General features: G+C 47.2%; 1 protein-coding gene across 2 annotated transcripts in view; it reads left to right on the forward strand.

Annotated features, from left to right (window-relative positions):
- The window catches only part of MTREX (Mtr4 exosome RNA helicase), a 629,876-nt gene that overhangs the window by 338,593 nt on the left and 266,193 nt on the right, over nt 1-25,090 (forward strand). For both annotated transcript variants that reach the window (XM_069222101.1, XM_069222093.1), the window contains one exon: nt 18,594-18,719. In XM_069222101.1, the coding sequence (XP_069078202.1) occupies nt 18,594-18,719 (126 nt within the window). The remainder of the gene's footprint in view (nt 1-18,593; nt 18,720-25,090) is intronic.

Here is a 25,090-nt window from a genome sequence, read left to right on the forward strand (position 1 = left end):
GGCATAAGACATGCTGCAGCCCTTAGAGACCTTCCCTGGCATCAGGGCCCTTGGTACCAGGGGTACCAGTTACAAGGGACTTGCCTAGGTGCCAGGGTTGTGCCAATTGTGGAAACAATGGTACATTTTAGGTGAAAGAACACTGGTGCTGGGGCCTGGTTAGCAGGGTCCCAGCACACTTCTCAGTCAAGTCAGCATCAGTATCAGGCAAAAAGTGGGGGGTAACTGCAACAGGGAGCCATTTCTTTACAGGAGACCTCTGGTTTTGTCTCTTAGGACTAAAACTCTAGGTCCCTGGATAATCCATCTAACCTAGCCAAGATGCGAAAGCCCAGCTTTGGCTCACCAGTGATTTCTTGGGAGGAGTCTCTCAAACCTTCTTAGGCAGCAGCATTCCCCCTAGCTGTCTCCTTGGGGGTCACATACAGTGAACAGCCCTTTCCTTGCATTAACAAAAGCATCACAGTTGACAAGTAAGACCTCATTGATGACTCGAATATTGGGGACAACTCTATCAACAACACTTACTACACTGTTGCCCATCAGTCCTTTTATGTCATCCATTCCTATACAATTCATTATTTCTACAATTCGCATCACACACTAGCCTGTGCCAAGTCAGCTAGATGATAATAATGATGATGGAAGAAGCTGAGGAGCAGTTAATGCAAACTTACTCAGATTGTGAGTTAGCATGTGCATCTTTGGGACACTCATCAGGATATGGACTAAATTAAATCAGATTAATACTTATTCACTGATCCTGGCACTAGTGCAGTGTCGTTCACAGAATCTTCTTGTAGGAAGTTGGCTCTGTATATAGTATGTCAGAGTGAGCGATAGTGTGCACAGAGTCCAAGGGTTCACCCTTGGAGGTAAGATAGTGGCAAAATTAGATAATACTAATGCTCTATTTTGTGGTAGTGTGGTCGAGCAGTAGACTTACCTGAGGGTAGTGTTAAGCATTTGTTGTACACACACAGGCAATAAATGGGGAACACACACTCCGACTTAACTCTAGGCCAATAGGTTTTTATATAGAAAAATATATTTTTTTTTTTTTTTTTTTTAGAACCACAAGATTCAAGATTTGAGGTAAGTACATAAAATGCAAGGTACTTCACACAGCTAAGTATAGAACTTTGATTTAAAACAGTAGTACACACAGTTTTGGATAAAATGGCAAATAGCGATTTTAAAAGTGGACACCGTGAAAAAATCAACAGTTCCAGGGGAGGTAAGTTTGGTTAGTTTTCGCAGGTAAGTAAAGCACTTAGACATTCAGTCTCCTAGGCATAGACAGCCCACCGTTGGAGGTTCAAGGCAACCCCAAAGCCACTGCACCAGCAACACGGGGCCGGTCAGGCGCAGCGGCCAAAGGAGGGCCCAAAACACATAGGCGCCTATGGAGGACAGGGGTGCTCCGGTTCCGGTGTGCTGGCAGGTAAGTACCTGCGTCCTCGGGGAGCAGACTAGGGGTGCTGCTCCGGCTCCAGTCTGCTAGCAGGTAAGTACCTGCGTCCTCGGGTGGGCAGACCGGGGGGGGGGGGGGTGTAGAGCACTGGGGGTGGGGGGATACACAAGCACACAAAACACACCCTCAGCGGCACAGTGGCGGCTGGGTGCAGTGTGCAAATTAGGTGTCGGGTTTGCTTTTGAAATCAATGGAGGGACCCAGGGGGTCACTTTGGCGATGCAAGCAGGGTACAGGGGGGCTTCTCGGGCCACCCACCGACTGGGCTAGGCCGCCTTCTGGTCACTCCTGCACTGGTAGGTGGTTCCTCTCAGTCCTGGGGGCTGTGGTTGCAGTGCTTGGTCCAGGCATCGGGTCCCTTTGTTACCAGGCAGTCACGGTCAGGGGGAGCCTCTGGACCCTCTCTGCAGGCGTCACTGTGGGGTGCAGGGGGTCGACTCGGGGTGTCTACGTCGTTTGAGTCGCCTGGGTGACCTCTCTGCAGTGTTTGGTGTCCTGAACTCGAGCCGGGGGCGTTGGGTGCAGAGTGTGAAAACTTGCACTTTTGGCAGGAAGTGAAAGACTCTTTAAAGTTGCTTCTTTGATGAAATTTGTTGCTGTTTCTGGACAGAGCTGCTTTCCTCGGGAGGTTCTTGGTCCTTTAGGTGCAGGTCAGTCCACTGAGTCCTCAGGGGTTGCTGGTCCCGATGGATGCGTTGCTGTGCAGGTTCTTGGAGTCTGGAGACAGGCAAGTAGGGCAGGGGCCAAGTCAGTTGTTGTCTCAATCGTCTCTGTGGGGCTTTCATGTCAGCAGTCCTTGTTGTTGTAGGTTGCAGGAATCTGATTTCCTGGGTTGCCCCTAAATAATAAATTTAGGGGTGTGTTTAGGTCTGGGGGGCAGTAACTAATGGCTACTGTCCATGAGGGTGGCTACGCCCTCCTTGTGCCCCCTCCCTGAGGGGAGGGGAGCACATCCCTATTCCTACTGGGGGAATCCTCCAAAACCAAGATGGAGGATTTCTAAAGGCAGGGCCCACCTCAGATCAGGGCACCTTAGGGGCTGTCCTGACTGGTAGGTGACTCCTCCTTGTTTTTCTCATTATCTCCTCTGGACTTGCCGCAAATGTGGGGGCTGTGTCCAGGGTGGCGGGCATCTCCACTAGCTGGAGTGCTCTGGGGCATAGTAACACGAAGCCCGAGCCTTTGAGGCTCACTGCTAGGTGTTAGTTCCTGCAGGGGGGTGTTCAGCACCTCCACCCAGTGCAGGCTTTGTTTCTGGCTTCAGAGTACAAAGGCTCTCACCCCAGGGGATCAGAAACTCGTCTCAGTGGCAGGCTGGCACAGACCAGTCAGTCCTGCACTGAAGGATTGGGTAAAATACAGGAGGCATCTTCTAAGATGCCCTCTGTGTGCATTTTGTAATAAATGCAGCACTGGCATCAGTGTGGGTTCATTATTCTGAGAATTTCGATACCAAACTTCCCAGTATTCAGTGTAGCCATTATGGAACTGTGGAGTTCGTTTTGACCAACTCCCAGACCATATACTTAATATGGCCACACTGTACTTACAATGTCTAAGAATAGACTTAAACACTGTAGGGGCATAGTGCCCATGCAGCTATGCCCTCACCTATGGTATAGTGCAGCCTGCCTTAGTGCTTTAAGGCCTGCTAGACGGGTGACTTACCTATGCCTATGACTTACCTATGCCACTGGCAGTATTTTGTGGTCATGGCATCCTGAGGGATGCCATGTCAGCTTTGCCTTTTTCTCCCCACCAACACACACAATCTGCAATGGCAGTGTGCTTGTGTTAGGTGAGGGGTCCCTTAGGGTGGCACAACATATGCTGCAGACCTTAGGGACCTTCCCTGGTCACAGGGCCCTTGGTACCACGGGTACCTTTTACAAGGGACTTATCTGTGTGCCAGGGGTGTGCCAATTATGGAACAATGGTACATTTTTAAGTAAAAGAACACTGGTGCTGGGGCCTGGTTAGCTGGGTCCCAGCACACTTCTCAGTCAAGTCAGCATCAATATCAGGCAAAAGGTGGTTGTTGGGCGGGGGTAACTGCAACACAGAGCAATTTTCCTACACCTCCATCTCTATGCACTGCACGGCTGGGGAAGGAAGGATGTGAATTGGACGCATAGGCAAGTGTGTTGTCGTATATGCAACCACATTGCTAACAGTTGCTAGTTCGTAGCCATCCTATCGTGCTATGATCATTAAGAAACAACATTACTGTTTTCATGGACAGATTCCCAGATGACTGTCATTTGATACCTTTCTCGATAACTCTGTTTTTTGTTGTTTGTCAATAAGAGTGCTTTTAAGATGGTGTGGATGGCTCCGTAGTATGTTTTCTAGACATGTTGCAGCACATCTGTCTTCAAGGGGTGCGAGTTTCCCCTTGTTTGAATCACATTGGCTCAGTAAGATGTTGAAGTTAGTCTTTCTACAAGTGTTCCGCGCTAGTTGGGTAGGAGGGAAGTTATTTATCTCAAGTTAGTCTCTTACATTAGAGCAACAGCAGGTATGGTCTGTTGGGGCTCCATCTTCTTTTCAACTGTCCCTGTCTCTTACGTTCCACTCCAGACCACACACTAACATTCCATTTCATCATTCAGTCTTCACTTTCCATGCACCAGCTCAGACGTTTAGGGAATGGGTGGAGACAGGATGCTACACCCCTTCCTTTCTTGCTTATGAAGTATAGGAAGTATCATTCACAATTACTTAAACTCCAACATATCTAGTGTAAGGAAATGCCTCCTTGGCATGGTTACCCCCTAACTTTTTGCCTTTGCTGATGCTAAGTTATGATTTGGAAGTGTGCTGGGACCCTGCTAACCAGGCCCCAGCACCAGTGTTCTCTCCCAAATTTTACCTTTGTCTCCACAATTGGAACAACCCTGGCACTTACGTAAGTCCCTTGTAACTGGTACCCCTGGTACCAAGGGCCCTGATGCCAGGGAAGGTCTCTAAGGGCTGCAGCATGTCTTATGCCACCCTGGGGACCCCTCACTCAGCACATGCACACTCCCTCACAGCTTGTGTGTGCTGGTGGGGAGAAAATTACTAAGTCGACATGGCACTCCCCTCAGTGTGCCATGCCAACCTCTCACTGCCTGTGACATAGGTAAGTCGCCCCTCTAGCAGGCCTTACAGCCCTAAGGCAGGGTGCACTATACCACAGGTGAGGGCATATGTGCATGAGCACTATGCCCCTACAGTGGCTAAGCAAAACCTTAGACATTGTAAGTGCAGGGTAGCCATAAGAGTATATGGTCTGGGAGTTTGTCAAACACTAACTCCACAGTTCCATAATGGCTACACTGGGAAGTTTGGCATCCCCTGGACTAAAGGACCAAGAAACTCCCGTGAGCAGCGGCCCTACTCAAAACCAGCTACTTCTTTGCAACAAAGAAGCAACTTTCAAAGATTGCACGTTTCCCGCTGGAAGCTTCAAACTCTGCACCCGAGGCCCCTGGCTTGAGATTCAGAGAACAAACATCTGAGGGTGGCCTCCCTGGAGACTGCAAGCCCGTGAGTAACCAGAGACGACACCCCTGAGCCCCCACAGTGACGCCTGCAGAGAGAATCCAGAGGCTCCCCCTGACCGCGACTGCCTGTAACAAGGGACCCGACGCCTGGAACCAACACTGCACCCGCAGCCCACAGAACCGAACTTCAATGCAGGAGTGACCCCCAAGCGACCCTCTGCCTTGCCCAGGTGGTGGCTGTCCCGAGAAGCCCCCCCTGTGCCTGCCTGCACAGCTAGAATGACCCCCGGGTCTCTCCATTGTTTCTTACCTGAAATCCAACGCCTGCTTTGCACACTGCACCCGGCCGCCCCTGTGCCGCTGAGGGTGTGTTTTGCATGTCTACTTGTCGTCCTCCCCCCCCCCCCCCTCCCCCCACAGTCCTCTACAAACCCCCCTGGTCTGCTCCCGAGGACGCAGGTACTTACCTGCTGGCAGACTGGAACCGGAGCACCCCTGTTCTTCATAGGCACCTATGTGTTTTGGGCACCTCTTTGAGCTCTGCACCTGACTGGCCCTGAGCTGCTGGTGTGGTAACTTTGGGGTTGCCTTGAACCCCCAACGGTGGGCTGCCTATGCCCCAGAACTGAGACTTGTAAGTGTTTTACTTAACTCCTAATCTAACCTTTACTTACCTCCCCCAGGAACTGTTGATATTTGCACTGTCTACTTTGAAAATAGCTTATTGCCGTTTTTACAAACACTGTATATGATACTGTTTTGATTCAAAGTTCCTAAAGTATCTAAGTGAAGTACTTTGGCCCTCATCCTGACCTTGGCGGGCGGCGGAGGCCGCCCGCCAAAGTCCCGCCGTCAGGTTACCGTTCCGCGGTCGAAAGACTGCGGCGGTAATTCTGACATTCCCGCTGGGCTGGCGGGCGGCCGCCTTCAGGCCGCCCGCCAGCCCAGCGGGAAAGAGGCTTCCACGATGAAGCCGGCTCGGAATCGAGCCGGCGGAGTGGAAACTGTGCGACGGGTGCAGTTGCACCCGTCGCGTATTTCACTGTCTGCGCAGCAGACAGTGAAATACATTTAGGGGCCCTCTTACGGGGGCCCCTGCAGTGCCCATGCCAGTGGCATGGGCACTGCAGGGGCCCCCAGGGGCCCCGCGACCCCCCCTACCGCCATCCGGTTCCCGGCAGGCGGACCGCCGGGAACTGGATGGCGGTAGGGGGGGTCGGAATCCCCTCGGCGGCGCAGCAAGCTGCGCCGCCTTGGAGGATTCCAAGGGGCAGCGGAAAACCGGCGGGAGACCGCCGGTTTTCCTGCACTGACCGCGGCCAAAGCGCCGCGGTCAGAATGCCCTGCGGGGCACCGCCGGTCTGTCGGCGGTGCTCCCGCCGACCCTGGCCCCGGCGGTCTAAGACCGCCGGGGTTAGAATCACCCCCTTTATATTTAAAGTGTTTACTGTAATTCTGGAACCTGTGGTTCTTAAAATAAACTAAGAAAATATATGTTCGGTGGCATGTGTAGCTGCAGATACACATGCTGTGCATAGTCCGCCGTCTGGTGTCGGGTCGGAGTGTTACAAGTTGTTTTTCTTCGAAGAAGTCTTTTCGAGTCACGAGACCGAGGGACTCCTCCTACTTTGGTTCCATTGCGCATGGGCGTCGACTCCATGTTAGATTGTTTTTTTTCCGCCATCGGGTTCGGACGTGTTCCTTTTCGCTCCGTGTTTCGGGTCGGAAAGTTAGTCAGAATCAACGGAAAATTCGTCGGTATTGTTTTGTTCGGTATCGGGTTAGATTAGAATCGACACCGAATCTTGAAGAGCTCCGGTAGCCCTTCGGGGTAATTTCGATCCCCCGTCGGGGCCTGGTCGGCCCAACCGCGTGCAACATCGAGACTGATGGAACGGACCCCGTTCCGATTCTGTCCTAAATGCCACAGTAAATATCCCTATACAGACCAACATTTGGTCTGTAACTTGTGCCTGTCACCCGAGCACAAAAAAGAAACGTGTGAGGCCTGTCGAGCGTTTCGGTCGAGAAAAACGCTCCGAGACCGAAGAGCCAGAAGGTTGCAGATGGCGTCCACGCCGACAGGACAACAACGGTTCGAGGAAGAGGGAGAAGAAGAAACATTCTCAATCCACGAATCGGATTCCGAAGAATTTGTCGTCGAAGAAACAGTGAGTAAGACGTCGAAACAAGCATCACACAGAAAAACAGACAAAGCCCAGGGGACGCCACTGCCGACAGACCATGGCTCAACCCATAAAGTAGGTGACCGTCCATCGGCACCGAAAAAGGGCGAGCTGGTGCCGAGATCGTCCGACTCAGGTCGAGACACAGGCACGCAGCAATCTCGAGACCGAGAAAGTGCCGCAGAAAAGGGTCGACACCGAGACAGCGGCACCGAAGCTGCTCGACACAGAGATAGCGGCACCGAAGATGGTCGACGCCAAGAAGGTACGACACCGAAAAAGAGGAAAATCTCTTCGGAGCCGAAAACAACAAAAGACACGGTTTCGGTGCCAAAACGCCCAGCAACCGAACCGAAAGCCAGTTCCTACTCAGAGGAACAATCACTGTCCTCCCAACTTCAAAAACACAGATTTGAGGAGGAATTACAAACAACAGCTGTAGATCACACGCAAAAGCGGATCTTTATACAAAGTGGTACAGGGAAGATCAGCACCCTTCCCCCAATCAGAAGAAAAAGGAAACTAGATTTCCAACAACAAGAAAAAACACCACAAGCAAAAGTGGTAAAGAAGGTAACTCCACCACCGGCAACTCATATATCACCGGCACAGACTCCGTCACAATCACCAGCTCATACCACCATGAGCCAAGATGACCAGGACGCATGGGATCTCTGACGCCCCAGTATCGGACAATAGCCCTGAGTCGTACCCCACTAAGCCCTCACCACCTGAGGACAGTACAGCGTATGCTCAGGTGGTAGCTAGGGCAGCAGAGTTTCATAACGTGTCGCTACATTCAGAGCCTATCGAGGATGACTTCCTTTTTAACACCCTGTCCTCCACCCATAGCAATTATCAAAGCCTTCCTATGCTCCCGGGAATGCTAAGGCACGCTAAACAAATCTTTAAGGAGCCAGTTAAAAGCAGAGCAATAACCCCAAGGGTGGAGAAGAAATACAAGGCACCACCCACAGACCCTGCTTTTATTACTTCACAACTGACACCAGATTCAGTTGTCGTAGGAGCAGCTCGTAAAAGAGCCAACTCGCACACATCAGGCGACGCACCACCTCCAGACAAGGAGAGCCGAAAGTTTGATGCAGCCGGGAAAAGGGTTGCAGTACAAGCTGCAAATCAGTGGCGCATCGCCAACTCGCAGGCACTCCTAGCGCGATATGACAGAGCCCATTGGGACGAGATGCAGCATCTCATCGAGCACCTCCCCAAAGAATTCCAAAAACGGGCAAAACAAGTGGTTGAAGAGGGACAAAACGTATCCAACAACCAAATCCGTTCTTCTATGGATGCAGCAGATACAGCTGCAAGAACTATAAATACTGCTGTAACGATAAGGAGGCACGCATGGTTGCGCACATCCGGCTTCAAGCCTGAGATACAACAGGCAGTGCTCAATATGCCGTTCAATGAACAACAATTGTTTGGACCAGAAGTGGACACTGCAATTGAAAAATTAAAGAAAGACACTGACACAGCTAAAGCCATGGGCGCACTCTATTCACCGCAGGGCAGAGGCACATTTGGCACATTTCGCAAAACTACTTTCAGAGGAGGGTTTCGAGGTCAAGCCACACAAGCCAGCACCTCACAAACAACACCGTCTACCTACCAGGGACAGTATCAAAGGGGAGGCTTTCGGGGCCAATACAGAGGGGGCCAATTCCCAAGAAACCGGGGAAAATTTCAAGGGCCCAAAACCCCTCAAAACAAGCAGTGACTCACAAGTCACTCAACCCCTTCACACAACACCAGTGGGGGGAAGACTAAGCCAGTTCTACAAATCTTGGGAGGAGATAACAACAGACACTTGGGTCTTAGCAATTATCCAACATGGTTATTGCATAGAATTTCTCCAACTTCCTCCAAACGTCCCACCGAAAACACAAAATATGTCAAAACAGCATTTAGACCTTCTACAACTAGAAGTTCAAGCATTACTGCAAAAAGACGCAATAGAATTAGTACCAGGTCCACAAAAGAACACAGGAGTTTACTCACTGTACTTTCTAATACCAAAAAAGGACAAAACTCTGAGACCAATATTAGATCTCAGAACATTAAACACCTTCATCAAATCAGAACACTTTCACATGGTCACGTTACAAGACGTAATACCACTACTGAAACAGCAGGACTACATGACAACCTTAGATCTAAAAGACGCGTATTTCCATATACCGATACATCCCTTGCACAGGAAATACCTGCGGTTCGTATTCAAAGGAATACACTACCAATTCAAAGTGTTGCCATTCGGAATAACAACCGCGCCAAGAGTCTTTACGAAATGTCTAGCAGTAGTAGCTGCACATATCAGAAGGCAGCAAATACACGTGTTCCCGTACCTAGACGATTGGTTAATAAAAACCAACTCGCTAACAAAGTGTTCACACCACACAGATTATGTTATACAAACCCTTTGCAAACTGGGTTTCTCCATCAACTATGCAAAGTCACACATTCTGCCATGTCAAACACAGCAATACTTAGGAGCGACAATCAACACAACAAAGGGGATAGCCACTCCAAGTCCACAAAGGGTTCACAATTTTCACAAGGTGATACAAGCTATGTATCCAACACAAAAAGTACATGCAAAGATGGTATTAAAACTCCTAGGCATGATGTCCTCCTGCATAGCCATTGTCCCAAACGCAAGATTGCACATGAGGCCTTTACAACAGTGCCTAGCATCACAATGGTCACACGCACAGGGTCAACTTCTAGATCTGGTGTTGATAGACCGCCAAACATATATCTCGCTTCTATGGTGGAACAGTACAAATTTAAACAAAGGGCGGCCTTTCCAAGACCCAGTGCCACAATACGTGATAACAGATGCTTCCATGACAGGGTGGGGGGCACACCTCAATCAACGAAGCATACAAGGACAATGGGACGTACATCAAAGAAAGTTTCATATCAATCACCTCTAATTGTTAGCAGTATTTCTAGCGTTGAAAGCATTCCAACCCATAATAACCCACAAATACATTCTGGTCAAAACAGACAACATGACAACAATGTATTATTTAAACAAACAGGGGGGGGACACACTCAACACAGTTGTGTCTCCTAACACAAAAAATATGGCATTGGGCAATTCACAACCACATTCGCCTAATAGCACAGTTTATTCCAGGGATCCAGAACCAGCTAGCAGACAGTCTCTCTCGGGATCACCAACAGGTCCACGAATGGGAGATTCACACCCAAATCCTGAACACTTACTTCCAAATTTGGGGAACACCTCAAATAGATCTATTTGCAACAAAAGAAAACGCAAAATGCCAAAACTTCGCATCCAGGTACCCACACCGGCAATCTCAAGGCAATGCTCTATGGATGAATTGGTCAGGGATATTTGCATACGCTTTTCCCCCTCTCCTTCCATATCTAGTAAACAGATTGAGTCAAAACAAACTCAAACTCATACTAATAGCACCAACATGGGCAAGACAACCTTGGTATACAACACTACTAGACCTGTCAGTAGTACCTCATGTCAAACTACCCAACAGGCCAGATCTCTTAACACAACACAAGCAACAAATCAGGCATCCAAACCCAGCATCGCTGAATCTAGCAATTTGGCTCCTGAAATCCTAGAATTTGGACACTTAAACCTCACACAGGAATGTATGGAGGTCATAAGACAAGCTAGAAGGCCATCCACTAGACACTGCTATGCAAGTAAATGGAAAAGATTTGTTTGCTACTGCCATAATAATCAAGTTCAACCATTGCATGCATCTCCAAAAGATGTTGTAGGGTATTTACTACATTTGCAAAAGTCAAATCTAGCTTTCTCTTCCATAAAGATACATCTCGCAGCAATATCTGCATACCTGCAAATTACTCATTCAACTTCCCTATTTAGAATAGCTGTCATTAAAGCATTTATGGAAGGCCTAAAAAGAATTATACCACCAAGGACACCACCTGTTCCTTCATGGAACCTCAATATTGTCTTAACAAGACTCATGGGTCCACCTTTCGAACCCATGCATTCTTGCGAAATGCAATATCTAACGTGGAAAGTTGCATTTCTCATTGTCATTACATCTCTAAGAAGAGTAAGTGAAATTCAGGCATTTACTATACAAGAAGCATTTATTCAAATACACAAAAATAAGGTAGTTCTAAGAACCAACCCAAAATTCTTACCAAAGGTCATCTCACCGTTCCACTTAAATCAAACAGTAGAATTGCCAGTGTTCTTTCCACAGCCAGACTCAATAGCTGAAAGAGCACTACATACATTAGACATCAAAAGAGCACTAATGTACTACATTGACAGAACAAAACTAATTAGGAAAACAAAACAACTATTTATTGAATTTCAAAAACCTCATACAGGAAATCCAATATCAAAACAAGGTATAGCTAGATGGATAGTTAGGTGCGTCCAAACCTGCTATCTTAAAGCAAAGAGACAGCTGCCTATTACACCAAAGGCACACTCAACCAGAAAGAAAGGTGCTACCATGGCCTTTCTAGGAAATATTCCAATGAACGAAATATGTAAGGCAGCAACATGGTCTACGCCTCACACATTTACTAAGCACTACTGTGTAGACGTGTTATCTGCACAACAAGCCACAGTAGGTCAAGCTGTACTAAGAACTTTATTTCAAACTACTTCCACTCCTACAGGCTGAACCACCGCTTTTGGGGAGATAACTGCTTACTAGTCTATGCACAGCATGTGTATCTGCAGCTACACATGCCACCGAACGGAAAATGTCACTTACCCAGTGTACATCTGTTCGTGGCATTAGTCGCTGCAGATTCACATGCGCCCACCCGCCTCCCCGGGAGCCTGTAGCCGTTTGGAAGTAATCTTCAACATTTGTACATTTGTAAATATATTACTTTAACCTTCATTTTGTACATACTTATTCATTCCATTGCATGGGCACTATTACTAACATACACAACTCCTACCTCACCCTCTGCGGGGAAAACAATCTAACATGGAGTCGACGCCCATGCGCAATGGAACCAAAGTAGGAGGAGTCCCTCGGTCTCGTGACTCGAAAAGACTTCTTCGAAGAAAAACAACTTGTAACACTCCGACCCAACACCAGACGGCGGACTATGCACAGCATGTGAATCTGCAGCGACTAATGCCACGAACAGATGTACACTGGGTAAGTGACATTTTCCTTTTCTATATAAAAACCTATTGGCCTGGAATTGTCTCTTGAGTGTGTGTTCCTCATTTATTGCCTGTGTGTGTACAACAAATGCTTAACACTACCCTCTGATAAGCCTACTGCTCGACCACACTACCACAAAATAGAGCATTAGAATTATCTAATTTTGCCACTATCGTACCTCTAAGGGGAACCCTTGGACTCTGTGCACACTATTTCTTACTTTGAAATAGTATATACAGAGCCAACTTCCTACATCTAGCTTAAACATTCACCCAAACAAAATCCAGTTAAACTCTCCAGTACCCATGCTGACACACATAGGCAACAAATAGTGTTATGTTGCTGCAACAGCAGCTAGGTCTTGTGTTGGAAGTTGGCTCTGTATATACTATATCAAAATGAGATGTAGTGTAAGTCCAGAGGTTCCCCACAGTTTTATCAGAGGCTAAAGTGGATAATACTGTTGCTCTGTTTTGTGGTAGTGTGGTTGAGCAGTTACGCTTATCAGAGGGTAGTTGAAAGCATTTGTTGTGCACCCACAGACAAGAAATGAGGCACACACTCAATGACTAACTCCAGGCCAATTGTTTTTATATAGCGAATATATATTTTGTTACTTTATTTCTAGAACCATAAGATTAAAGTTGCAGTTAAGTACATTTGCAAGTAAGTATCCAACATATGCACTGTAGGAAGTTGGCTCTGTATGCACTATTTCAAAGTAAGGAATAGTATGCACAGAGTCCAAGGGTTCCCCTTAGAGGTAAGATAGTGGCAAAAAGAGATAATACTAATGCTGTATTTTGTGGTAGTGTGGTCGAGCAGTAGGCTTATCAAAGGAGTAGTGTTAAGCATTTGTTGTACATACACACAGGCAATAAATGAGGAACACACACTCAGAGACAAATCCAGCCAATAGGTTTTGTTATAGGAAAATATCTTTTCTTAGTTTATTTTAAGAACCACAGGTTCAAATTCTACATGTAATATCTCATTTGAAAGGTATTGCAGGTAAGTACTTTAGGGACTTTGAATAATTACAGTAGCATATATACTTTTCACATAAAACACATTTAGCTGTTTTAAAAGTGGACACAGTGCAATTTTCACAGTTCCTGGGGGAGGTAAAGTATTGTTGGTTTTTGCAGGTAAGTAACCCACCTACAGGGTTCAGATTTGGGTCCAAGGTAGCCCACCGTTGGGGGTTCAGAGCAACCCCAAAGTCACCACACCAGCAGCTCAGGGCCGGTCAGGTGCAGAGTTCAAAGTGGTGCCCAAAACGCATAGGCTTCAATGGAGAGAAGGGGGTGCCCCTGTTCCAGTCTGCCAGCAGGTAAGTACCCGCGCCTTCGGAGGGCAGACCAGGGGGGTTTTGTAGGGCACCGGGGGGGACACAAGTCAGCACAAAAATTACACCCCCAGCAGCGCGGTGGCGGCCGGGTGCAGTGTGCAAACACGCGTCGGGTTTTCAATGGTTTTCAATGAGAGACCAAGGGGTCTCTTCAGCGGTGCAGGCAGGCAAGGGGGGGGCTCCTCGGGGTAGCCACCACCTGGGCAAGGGAGAGGGCCTCCTGGGGGTCACTCCTGCACTGGAGTTCCTATCCTTCAGGTGCTGGGGGCTGCTGGTGCAGGGTCTTTTCCAGCCGTCGGGATTTTAGAGTCAGGCAGTCGCGGTCAGGGGGAGCCTCGGGATTCCCTCTGCAGGCGTCGCTGTGGGGGCTCAGGGGGGACAACTTTGGTTACTCACAGTCTTGGAGTCGCCGGAGGGTCCTCCCTGAAGCGTTGTTTCTCCACCAGTCGAGTCGTGGTCGCCGGGTGCAGTGTTGCAAGTCTCACGCTTCTTTTGCAGGGATTTGCAGGGATCTTTAAATCTGCTCCTCTGTAACAAAGTTGCAGTCTTTTTGGAGCAGGGCCGCTGTCCTCGGGAGTTTCTTGTCTTTCTTGAAGCAGGGCAGTCCTCTGAGGATTCAGAGGTCGCTGGTCCTGGGGAAAGCGTCACTAGAGCAGGTTTCTTTACAAGGCAGGAGACAGGCTGGTAGGTCTGGGGCCAAAGCAGTTGGTGTCTTCTTTTCGTCTTCTGCAGGGGTCTTTCAGCTCAGCAGTCCTCTTCTTGTAGTTTCAGGAATCTAAATTCTTAGGTTCAGGGGAGCCCTTAAATACTAAATTTAAGGGCGTGTTTAGATCTGGGGGGTTAGTAGCCAATGGCTACTAGCCCTGAGGGTGGGTACACCCTCTTTGTGCCTCCTCCCAAGGGGAGGGGGTCACAATCCTATCCCTACTGGGGGAATCCTCCATCTGCAAGATGGAGGATTTCTAAAAGTTAGTCACTTCAGCTCAGGACACCTTAGGGGCTGTCCTGACTGGCCAGTGACTCCTCCTTGTTATTCTCATTATTTCCTCCGGCCTTGCTGCCAAAAGTGGGGCCGTGGCCGGAGGGGGCGGGCAACTCCACTAGCTGGAGTGCCCTGCGGTGCTGAAACAAAGGGGGTGAGCCTTTGAGGCTCACCGCCAGGTGTTACAGCTCCTGCCTGGGGGAGGTGTTAGCATCTCCACCCAGTGCAGGCTTTGTTACTGGCCTCAGAGTGACAAAGGCACTCTCCCCATGGGGCCAGCAACATGTCTCGAGTGTGGCAGGCTGCTAGAACCAGTCAGCCTACACAGGTAGTTGGTTAAGGTTTCAGGGGGCACCTCTAAGGTGCCCTCTGGGGTGTAGTTTACAATAAAATGTACACTGGCATCAGTGTGCATTTATTGTGCTGAGAAGTTTGATACCAAACTTCCCAGTTTTCAGTGTAGCCATTATGGTGCTGTGGAGTTCGTGTAAAACAGACTCCCAGACCATATACTCTTATGGCTACCCTGCACTTACAATGTCTAAGGTTTTGCTTAGACACTGTAGGGGCACAGTGCTCATGCACTGGTGCCCTCACCTATGGTATAGTGCACCCTGCCTTAGGGCTGTAAGGCCTGCTAGAGGGGTGACTTATCTATACTGCATAGGCAGTGCGAGGTTGGCATGGCACCCTGAGGGGAGTGCCATGTCGACTTACTCGTTTTGTTCTCACCAGCACACACAAGCTGGCAAGCAGTGTGTCTGTGCTGAGTGATGGGTCCCCAGGGTGGCATAAGCTATGCTGCAGCCCTTAGAGACCTTCCCTGGCATCAGGGCCCTTGGTACCAGGGGTACCAGTTACAAGGGACTTACATGGATGCCAGGGTGTGCCAATTGTGAATACAAAAGTACAGGTTAGGGAAAGAACACTGGTGCTGGGGCCTGGTTAGCATGCCTCAGCACACTTTCAACTCAAAACATAGCATCAGCAAAGGCAAAAAGTCAGGGGGCAACCATGCCAAGGAGGCACTTCCTTACATGCACCAATACCACTTTGTTTCAAATTTTTAAGGTATACGATTTTCGAGTAAATAGCAATAATCTGTTTTAATGGTTGACACAGTGCAATTTTCAGAAACCGTTCTTGGGGGGAAGAAAAGTTAACACATTTTCAAGGTAAGTACAAGACTTACAGTTCCAGTCTCCGGGAGTTGGGATATCCACAAGTTTGAGTTTCAGGTGAACCCCAAACTCCCACCACGAACTACACGGGGCTGGCTGGGTGAAGAGGTCAAAGTTGAGGTCAATTTAACATGGGCTCCTATGGAGACTGCGGGCACTTGGAATGAAGTCTGCTTGCAAGTACCCGCATCTTTGGAAGGGAGACCTGGGGGGTTTAGAGGAGCAGCGGTGGTCCACAGGTCAGCACCAAACACATGCCCTCAGCAACTCAGGGGCGGCCAGGTGCAGGGTGCAAACACAGCATCTGGTTCCCAATGCTTTCCTAAGGGGGGACTCCAGTAGTCACAAAGATGCTGCAGGTGAAGTCCAGGGGGTAAATTCCGGTCAACCAAAGGCTGGACAAGGAGGAGGGCTGCCTGTTGGGCATTGCTGCCACAGAGGTCGGATTCCCCAAGGCCAGAGGGCTGTGGGTGTAGGGCTACCTTTTAGCATCGGGAATCTTCGTTCGCTTCTGTCGCGGTCATGGGGATCCTCCGGATTCAGGCTGCAGGTGTTGTCGGACAGGGAGGGGTCATTTTTCAATAAATCCAACACCAGCATCAGTGTGGGTTAATTTTGAGGGAAAGTTTGATACCGAACTTCCCAGACTTCAGTGAAACCATTACACAGCTGTGGAGTTTGTAATGACAAACTCCCAGCCCATTAACATTATATGGCTACACTGTCCTTACAATGTCTAAGAATGGTCTTAGACGCTGCAGGGACATATTGGTGATGCAACTATGCCCTCACCTGCGGTATAGTGCACCCTGACTTAAGCCTGCTAGAGGGGTGACTTACCTATGCCACAGGCAGTGGTTTGTGGGCATGGAACCCTGAAAGGGGTGCCATGTTGACTTTTGTTTTTCTCCCAATCAGCACACACAAGCTGCAAAGGCAGTTTACATGTGCTTGGTGAGGGGTCCTCCAGGGTAGCATAATAAAAGGCCTTTGGTATCATGGCTACATTTTACAAGGGACTTAACTGTGTGCCAATTGTGGGACCAATGGTACAGTTTTAGGGAAAGAACACTGGTGCTGGGGCCTGTTTAGCAGAATCCCAGCACACTGTCAAGTCAGCATCGATAGCGGACATAAAGAGGGATGGGTAACCATGCCAAAAGAGGCACTTTCCTACATCCTGTCAGGGCTCAGCTTCCTCCAACTGTTTGTCTCCTAGCTTCCACTCGAGATCACACACCAGCATTCAAATTAAGTCATTCTCTCCATGCATTCCAGACATTATCTCAGACATACAGAGGACAGGGGCATATAGGATTATACACATAGCACCCTCAAAACAAGAGTTCTGTGAAATCTGCTTGGTTTGAAATCTTTTCTTTTTCTTACAATAGAGATGTTGTTTTTGGGATCACAGATAATCGGTCACACTGAATGAGTTTCCCTCTCATGTGAGTGGAAATAGATTTATGACCTTAGCCCAAGATTTTCTTATGAATATCCGACGTATGGCATGCAAATAAAGGATGCTTCTATGAATGTATACATGTTTCCTTGTGTCCCTTTCATTACCAATTAGTTAACTAGTGGCAACAGGTCACCAATCACTGGGTTGATCCAGTAATACTTGTCACAAGGAAAGCTCTCTCATCCTAGTTGATATAAGAGAATAAGTTCAAAGGAAGGATTTGTAGATTCAAAATCCATACCTTCATTTGATGATAGACTGCCATTATGAGTGTTCTTAACACTTGTCCGAATCAAGGGGTGCTAATAGGAGCATAAAAGTATAACTACCCTCCATTGTCAAGCAAGAAGAAGTACGATATCACTTTATTTTACCAAAAGCACACAAACTATGGCATCTGGTTTTGCACCACATTGTCAGGGATGCACAACATGTGGACGCCTTTCCTCAGTAGAACTAATACTGGCTGCAATGATCGTTTTGTGACTCCAGTAAACTCAAAATGATGATTTTTCACAAACAGGTGGTTGTGCCTGGGAACAAAGGAAGAAACCCTTTCAATGCCACTCTACCATTGCTACTTACTCAGCATGTTAGACATTTCTGTTAAACAGACCAATAGCATCTATCCATGGTCAAGCCAATTCGAAACAATCCATACCTCTTGATGAAAGAAAACAGCTAAGTGCCACATCACAGTCCAGCCTCCTGTTACTCCGCTGCTCCAGACATAGAGTTCGGATGTTTAAATTTACTCTAGAATACTTTGAATACTGAGGGTAAGGAAAGCTGCATCCACAAATAAAATTTAATTTCTCAAGTGAAAGTTTGAATCTGTGCAAAAGCACACATCTTAAATCAGCTTTAGATTAAGCCAAAAGGTTTCTTGCTTTACCTCCTTCATTTAACATAGTCATGTTTTCCGTACTCTACAGCAAGTGCCTGTTTAGCACCCATTGAGATGTAACCCTCCCCTTCTGAGGCTCCATTTGTATATGTGTATATACATATTATTGTACGTACTTGGAAAAGCTGTGCGCCAGGAAGGGAGTGGAGCTCTGTAGCTCTACATCTAACTGGCCGAAGTTCAGGCATCATTAACATTGTTTCTTAAGGATCCCAAGCTGGAGGTTGGAGACTCATTAAAGAATGCAATTCAATGAAAATACCAATGCTAGAGAACTGTAGTTACTGGTAAATACATTTTTTATCCTTTTACATCGATTGTAAGGCAGACGTTTGTTTAACCACTTGAATATCATTGTGACTTTGATCTGCAGCTTTCATCTGGTGAATACATTCAAATGTCTGGTCGAGCCGGCAGACGAGGCATGGATGAAAGAGGGATTGTTATTCTCATGGTGGATGAAAAGATGAGCCCTACCGTTGGGAAGCAACTTCTTAAGGTACTATACAACTTTTCAGTGTCCCCGTTCTGACATGCTGGTTTAATCCAATTGAGATTTATTCAAACCAGTTGATTGCATTGTTTATGTAGTTACAGAAAAATTTCATTTAACCCATTTTAGGCTTGCAGTAAACGTAAATGCAAGGTGTTTACTTCTGCTACAATCACTTGGAAATAAGTTTGATAGAATTGGGTTTCTGTAGAGCCTCATTCTGTTTCCATTGTTCTATAGAATGTAGTGATGATTAAATTTCCAGGGTTTTATTTTTATGTCTGCCTCAAATCAGATCGTGCGTGGCATAGAGTAACTTAATTTTTTCTGCTGTTGCTGAAGGTTTATTCTGTACTCTGTCCACTTTGGAAAGTCCAGGTTTTGCTCTTGGTATGTGTGGAATGCATAAATTGGCTAGGTTGGAGTGCCACTGGTTGCATGGGAGTGATTGTAGGTAAGCTCAATGTAAACTGAGGTTGGGACCTCACACACTGTATGTATGTTAGTGCGAAGAAGTTGTGATGCACAGCTGAACTCCGTCAATTTCGACTGTCTGGATTGTGTTGTTTCTGCTTTCAGCTAAGGCTATTCTGTATACTGTTGATATTTTCGGTCACAAGGGAAAAATGCCAAGCAGGATGGTTATGCGCAGACACTTTTCTTTTGTTTGTCTTTGAAATTCAGATGTTTACAACTTGATTTTGGTGTCTCTTGTGAATAGTGTTGTGCCTTGGGGGGGCAATTAAAATATATATATATCAGAACCCTTTGTTTTTATGCAGATTGTACTGTACAGAAATTCATCATTTGGATATCTGCATGATATACTGTGATGATTTCAAGTGCTAACTGTATATTCATGCTTAGAGGGTTTGAACCACAATGCATAGTTGTACATGAAGGCTTCCTACTCAATTTGGTTACCTCTGATAGTGCAGCTGTATGCTGCTGAAAAGCAGTAGCAGGCTAATCTAGTAGTTGTAGAGGGTCCAGCAGCAAGTACATGTTTACATGAAGCTAGTCTGAGTTTGGCTGCACCTTAGTTGGTTTCACCAGAGCAGTCAGAAGTATTAACTATTACTAGCAGGCCCTGTTTGTCCTTCTCCACTTAATTTCTATCGATGGGACTCAACAAGTCCGCCACCAGCCTAGGTTTGCAATGTAGGTGTTCTCTTTGACAGTAATCTACACTTCCCCCTTATTAAAAGCACATTCTGCCGTTTCCACTTGCTTCAGGCCATTATACCCTTCCTTTAACTCTCACAAAAGTGTGCAATTCAAATTTGTACTGATTCCTTCGGCTCCCTTTTGAGAACATCTCTGGTGCAATGACTTGACCAATATCTCTGCTTGACGCCAGATGGTGCAATGCTACTTCACCTGCTGATTATGAAGCTCCTCAGTTTGATTTGACATCTCGGCTAACACCACAAGCAGGTTTCCGCCCCGGCCATTGCATCAAGCTGGTGGTCCTACTGGCCTGCTATGATCTTTGACAGGTCATTGATAAAGGAGTAACTAGTCATTGTGATCAGTGGTATTAAATGCAGCCGACACATATAGTCCAGTTAATATTGTTGGCAGCATTTTGTCTTTTGTGTTAATTTTTCTACTGTGTATGTACTGCTTTAACACTTTATATGTTGCCTTTGATTTAAACCTGACTGCTCTGTGTCAACTTACCAGTGGTTGAGCAAAGGTTAATTTCCTTTGTGTGACATTTAGCATGTGGTGGCTTTATTGTTTGCGGTGGACGTTGGTCCACCTCAATCCATTTTCTTAAAACGAGCAAGAGAAAAAACGTTCACCGAAGAAGGCAATGCTATTTCAAGCACATGCCTCAGGTCAGCACTAGATGTGCCAACGACAGCAATCAGACAGCTGTGAGAGTGCTCCATCTTAAAAAGAGATGCTTGGTTAAAGGTCTCAGGATTCAAGCAGGATGTAGAAGCAGTGGTCCTGAGTAGCCCTTGTCAGGCGACAACCTGTTTGGTCCAGCAGAGGCCACACAAAAATGAAGGAAACAGCCATTGCTAAATACATGGGAGCTCTCCGATTGAGAGGACCTTTCTGAAAAGGCTCTGCACAAAGAAGACAAACCTTTAGTAAGAGGAGGACCTAAGTCAATCACCTCTCATGCCAGCTTTGTGAATCAAGCCAGCACGTAAGGTACCCTAGCTGAATAACACCCTCAGACCCATTCTAAACCTGTGTACCTTAAACAAATGTATAAAGATTGAAAAGTTCAACATTTTCACTCTTCCTCAGGTCATCCTGTGGCTGCGCAAGAGAGACTATATTGCTATCATGGGCCTCAAGGATGCCTACTTGCATGTGATGATGAACAACAAATCCAATAAGTTCCTGAGAATCGGGGTAGATAAGGTACATTACTAGTTTGGGGTTCTACCCTTTGGGTTAAAGTCTGCACTGAGGGTATTTACAAAGTGCCTGGCTGTCATGGCAGCACACTTGAGAAGATAAGGGACACATGCCTACCTACCCTTATCAAGCTTAGTTAGTAAAGGTGAGATCGATTAGACAATGCCAGAAGAGCATAAATACTGTCATACAGACAATACACACATTTGTGTTCTCCCTGAACATGGAAAAGTCAGTGCCACAGAGAAAAATACATTCTTGGGAGAAAAACTAAACTTGAATGATGCTAAAGCCTTCCCATTCTACAACAGAAAAATGGCACTGGCAGAGCAAACTCACTTTTACCGGGAGGAACTGTTTCTGACAGTGGGGACAATAATGGCATTGTGCATATCCCTTGTGTCACTTGCAGTGGTACACTTAATACCACAGCAGGAGTGATGACTGTGTCAGTGGTCTCTGGGAAACAGGAGTTGGGCGGATCCAGTGGTTGTGGCAGAGATGGTACAGAGGAAAATATAGTGATAAAGTACAAAAAAACATCATAGTGGGCAGGCCTTTCAAACACAGCTTCCTCAATGACCCTCATAACATAAGCATCCCACACAGGCTGGGGGGGGGGTGGGAATCAGGTGGGAGAAACTAAGCATCAGGGGCCTGTGGGGCCAGGAAGAAGCAGAAAGACTCAGAAAACTGTAGCTCATGACAGTTACCTGCCACTAAAGGCCTTCCAAAAACATGTCAAGGGAAAAACAGTTCAGATTCAAAAGAAAAATATAGCTGCAACAGTGTTTTACCTCGACAAACATGGGTGAACAAGGTCACACACACTATCCTAGGTAGCGCAGAACATATGGAGATAGGGCATTCAGAGAAGGTTATCATTAGTATCCCTCCAGCTATATGGCCTGCAAAACATGTAAGGCAGCAGGCAGAAGAAACTGACAGACTCCTTATAGGAGTGGGAGCTAAAAAGACTAATAGTAGAAAACATCATACATGAATTGAGCAGACCACAGGTAGGCCTTTTTTGCAGGACCAGGGATTGCAGAATGCCAAAGTTTCACATCTTGTTACTCACGCCAAAGGTCTGAGGGGAATGCCTTGTCCATAGACTGGTCAGGGAGATTTGCAACCACATTTCACTCAGTTTCAGTGATACCTCGGATAGTAAACAAGTGCAGACAGGTACTGTTGATCATCACCCCTCAGTGGGCCACACTTGGGCTTCAGAGCTGGTGAAAATAGCGCAGGACAGAGTGATGAGACTACCACCTTATTAACATTTATTAACAATGACAAGAGGCCAGATATACCACCAAGAGCCAGCAACCCTTCATCTTGGCAGTATGGTTCCTGAGTACTTCAAGTTTGGCCATCTTGTTCTCCCTCAGCGAACTATAGAAATCCTTAGAGAAGTCAGAAGAGGGATGTAGGAAGTTGGCTCTGTATATACTATTTCAAAGTAAGAAATAGTGTGCACAGAGTCCAAGGGTTCCCCTTAGAGGTAAGATAGTGGCAAAAGTAGATAATTCCAATGCTTTATTTCGTGGTAGTGTGGTCGAGCAGTAGGCTTATCAGAGGTTAGTGGTAAGCATTTGTTGTACACACACAGGCAATAAATGAGGAACACACACTCAAAGACTTACTCCAGGCCAATAGGTTTTTATATGGAAAAATATATTTTCTTAGTCTATTTTAAGAACCACAGGTTCAAGATTTACATCAAACATTTTAAATGTAAGGTACTTCACTTAGATACTTCAGGAACTTTGAATGAAAACAATATCATATACAGTCTTTGTAAGAATGGCAATAAGCTATTTTCAAAGTGGACACTGTGCAAAAAGCAACAGTTCCTGGGGGAGGTAAGTAAAGGTTAGTTTGGGAGGTAAGTAAAACACTTACAAGTCTCAGTTCTAGAGCATAGGCAGCCCACCGTTGGTGGTTCAAGGCAACCCCAAAGTTACCACACCAGCAGCTCAAGGCTGGTCAGGTGCAGAGGTCAAAGAGGTGCCCAAAACACATAGGCACTGTAGGAAGTTGGCTCTGTATGCACTATTTCAAAGTAAGGAATAGTATGCACAGAGTCCAAGGGTTCCCCTTAGAGGTAAGATAGTGGCAAAAAGAGATAATACTGATGCTCTATTTTGTGGTAGTGTGGTCGAGCAGTAGGCTTATCCAAGGAGTAGTGTTAAGCATTTGTTGTACACACACAGGCAATAAATGAGGAACACACACTCAGAGACAATTCCAGGCAAATAGGTTTTTGTATAGAAAAATATATTTTCTTTGTTTATTTTAAGAACCACAGGTTCAAATTTTACATGTAATACTTCAAATGAAAGGTATTGCAGGTAGGTATTTTAGGAACTTTGAATAATCAAAATAGCATATATACTTTTCACATAAATCACATATTTTTAAACTAGACAGTGCAATTTTCAACAGTTCCTGGGGGGAGTAAGAGTTTTAGTTTTTGCAGGTAAGTAAACCACCTACGGGGTTCAAGTTTGGGTCCAAGGTAGCCCACCGTTGGGGGTTCAGAGCAACCCCAAAGTTACCACACCAGCAGCTCAGGGCCGGTCAGGTGGAGAGGTCAAAGTGGTGCCCAAAACACGTAGGCTTCAATGTAGAAGGGGGTGCCCCGGTTCCAGTCTGCCAGCAGGTAAGTACCCATGTCTTCAGAGGGCAGACCAGGGGGGTTTTGTAGGGCACCGGGGGGGACACAAGTCAGGACAGAAAGTACACCCTCAGCATCACGGGGACGGCCAGGTGCAGTGTGCAAACACGCGTCTGGTTTGTAATTGAAATCAATGGGAGACCAAGGGGTCTCTTCAGCAATGCAGGCAGGCAAGGTGGGGGGCTCCTCAGGGTAGCCACCACCTGGGCAAGGGAGAGGGCCTCCTGGGGGTCACTCCTGCACTGGAGTTCGGATCCTTCAGGTCCTGGGGGCTGCGGGTGCAGAGTCTTTACCAGGCGTCTGGATCTGAGGAACAGGCAGTCGCGGTCAGGGGGAGCCTCGGGATTCCCTCTGCAGGTGTCGATGTGGGGGCTCGGGGGGGGCAAATCTGGCTACTCACGGTCTGGCAGTCGCCGGGGAGTCCTCCCTGAAGTGTTTGTTCTCCCCAAGTCGAGCCGGTGGCGTCGGGTGCAGAGTAGCAAGTCTCACGCTTCCGGCGGGAAACGCAAGTTGTTTTAAAGTTGCTCCTTCGTTACAAAGTTGCAGTCTTGGGTGAACAGAGCCACTGACCTCTGGAGTTCTTGGTCCTTCTAGAGCAGGGCAGTCCTCTGCAGGGTTTTTCAGCTTAGCAGTCCTCTTCTTCTTAGGTTGCAGGAATCTGAGTTCCTAGGTTCTGGGGATCCCCTAAATACAGAATTTAGGGGTGTGTTTAGGTCTGGGAGGGCAGTAGCCAATGGCTACTAGCCCTGAGGGTGGCTACACCCTCTTTGTGCCTCCTCCCAAGGCGAGGGGGTCACATTCCTATCCCTATTGGGGGAATCCTCCATCTGCAAGATGGAGGATTTCTAAAAGTCAGTCACCTCAGCTCAGGTTGCCTTAGGGGTTGTCCTGACTGGCCAGTGACTCCTCCTTGTTTTTCTCATTATCTCCTCCTTGGGGCCGTGGCCGGAGGGGGCGGGCAACTCCACTAGCTGGCCCTGGCGTGCTGTAACAAAGGGGGTGAGCCTTTGAGGCTCACCGCCAGGTGTTACAGTTCCTGCAAGGGGGAGTTGATAAGCATCTCCACCCAGTACAGGCTTTGTTACTAGCCACAGAGTGACAAACGCACTCTCCCCATGTGGCCAGCAACATGTCTCGAGTGTGGCAGGCTGCTAAAACCAGTCAGCCTACACGGGTAGTTGGTTAAGGTTTCAGGGGGCACCTCTAAGGTGCCCTCTGGGGTGTATGTTACAATAAAATGTACACTGGCATCAGTGTGCATTTATTGTGCTGAGAAGTTTGATACCAAACTTCCCAGTTTTCAGTGTAGCCA

The sequence above is a fragment of the Pleurodeles waltl genome, chromosome 1_1 (assembly GCF_031143425.1).
Source record: "Pleurodeles waltl isolate 20211129_DDA chromosome 1_1, aPleWal1.hap1.20221129, whole genome shotgun sequence".
In the NCBI taxonomy this organism is placed as follows: Eukaryota; Metazoa; Chordata; class Amphibia; order Caudata; family Salamandridae; genus Pleurodeles; species Pleurodeles waltl.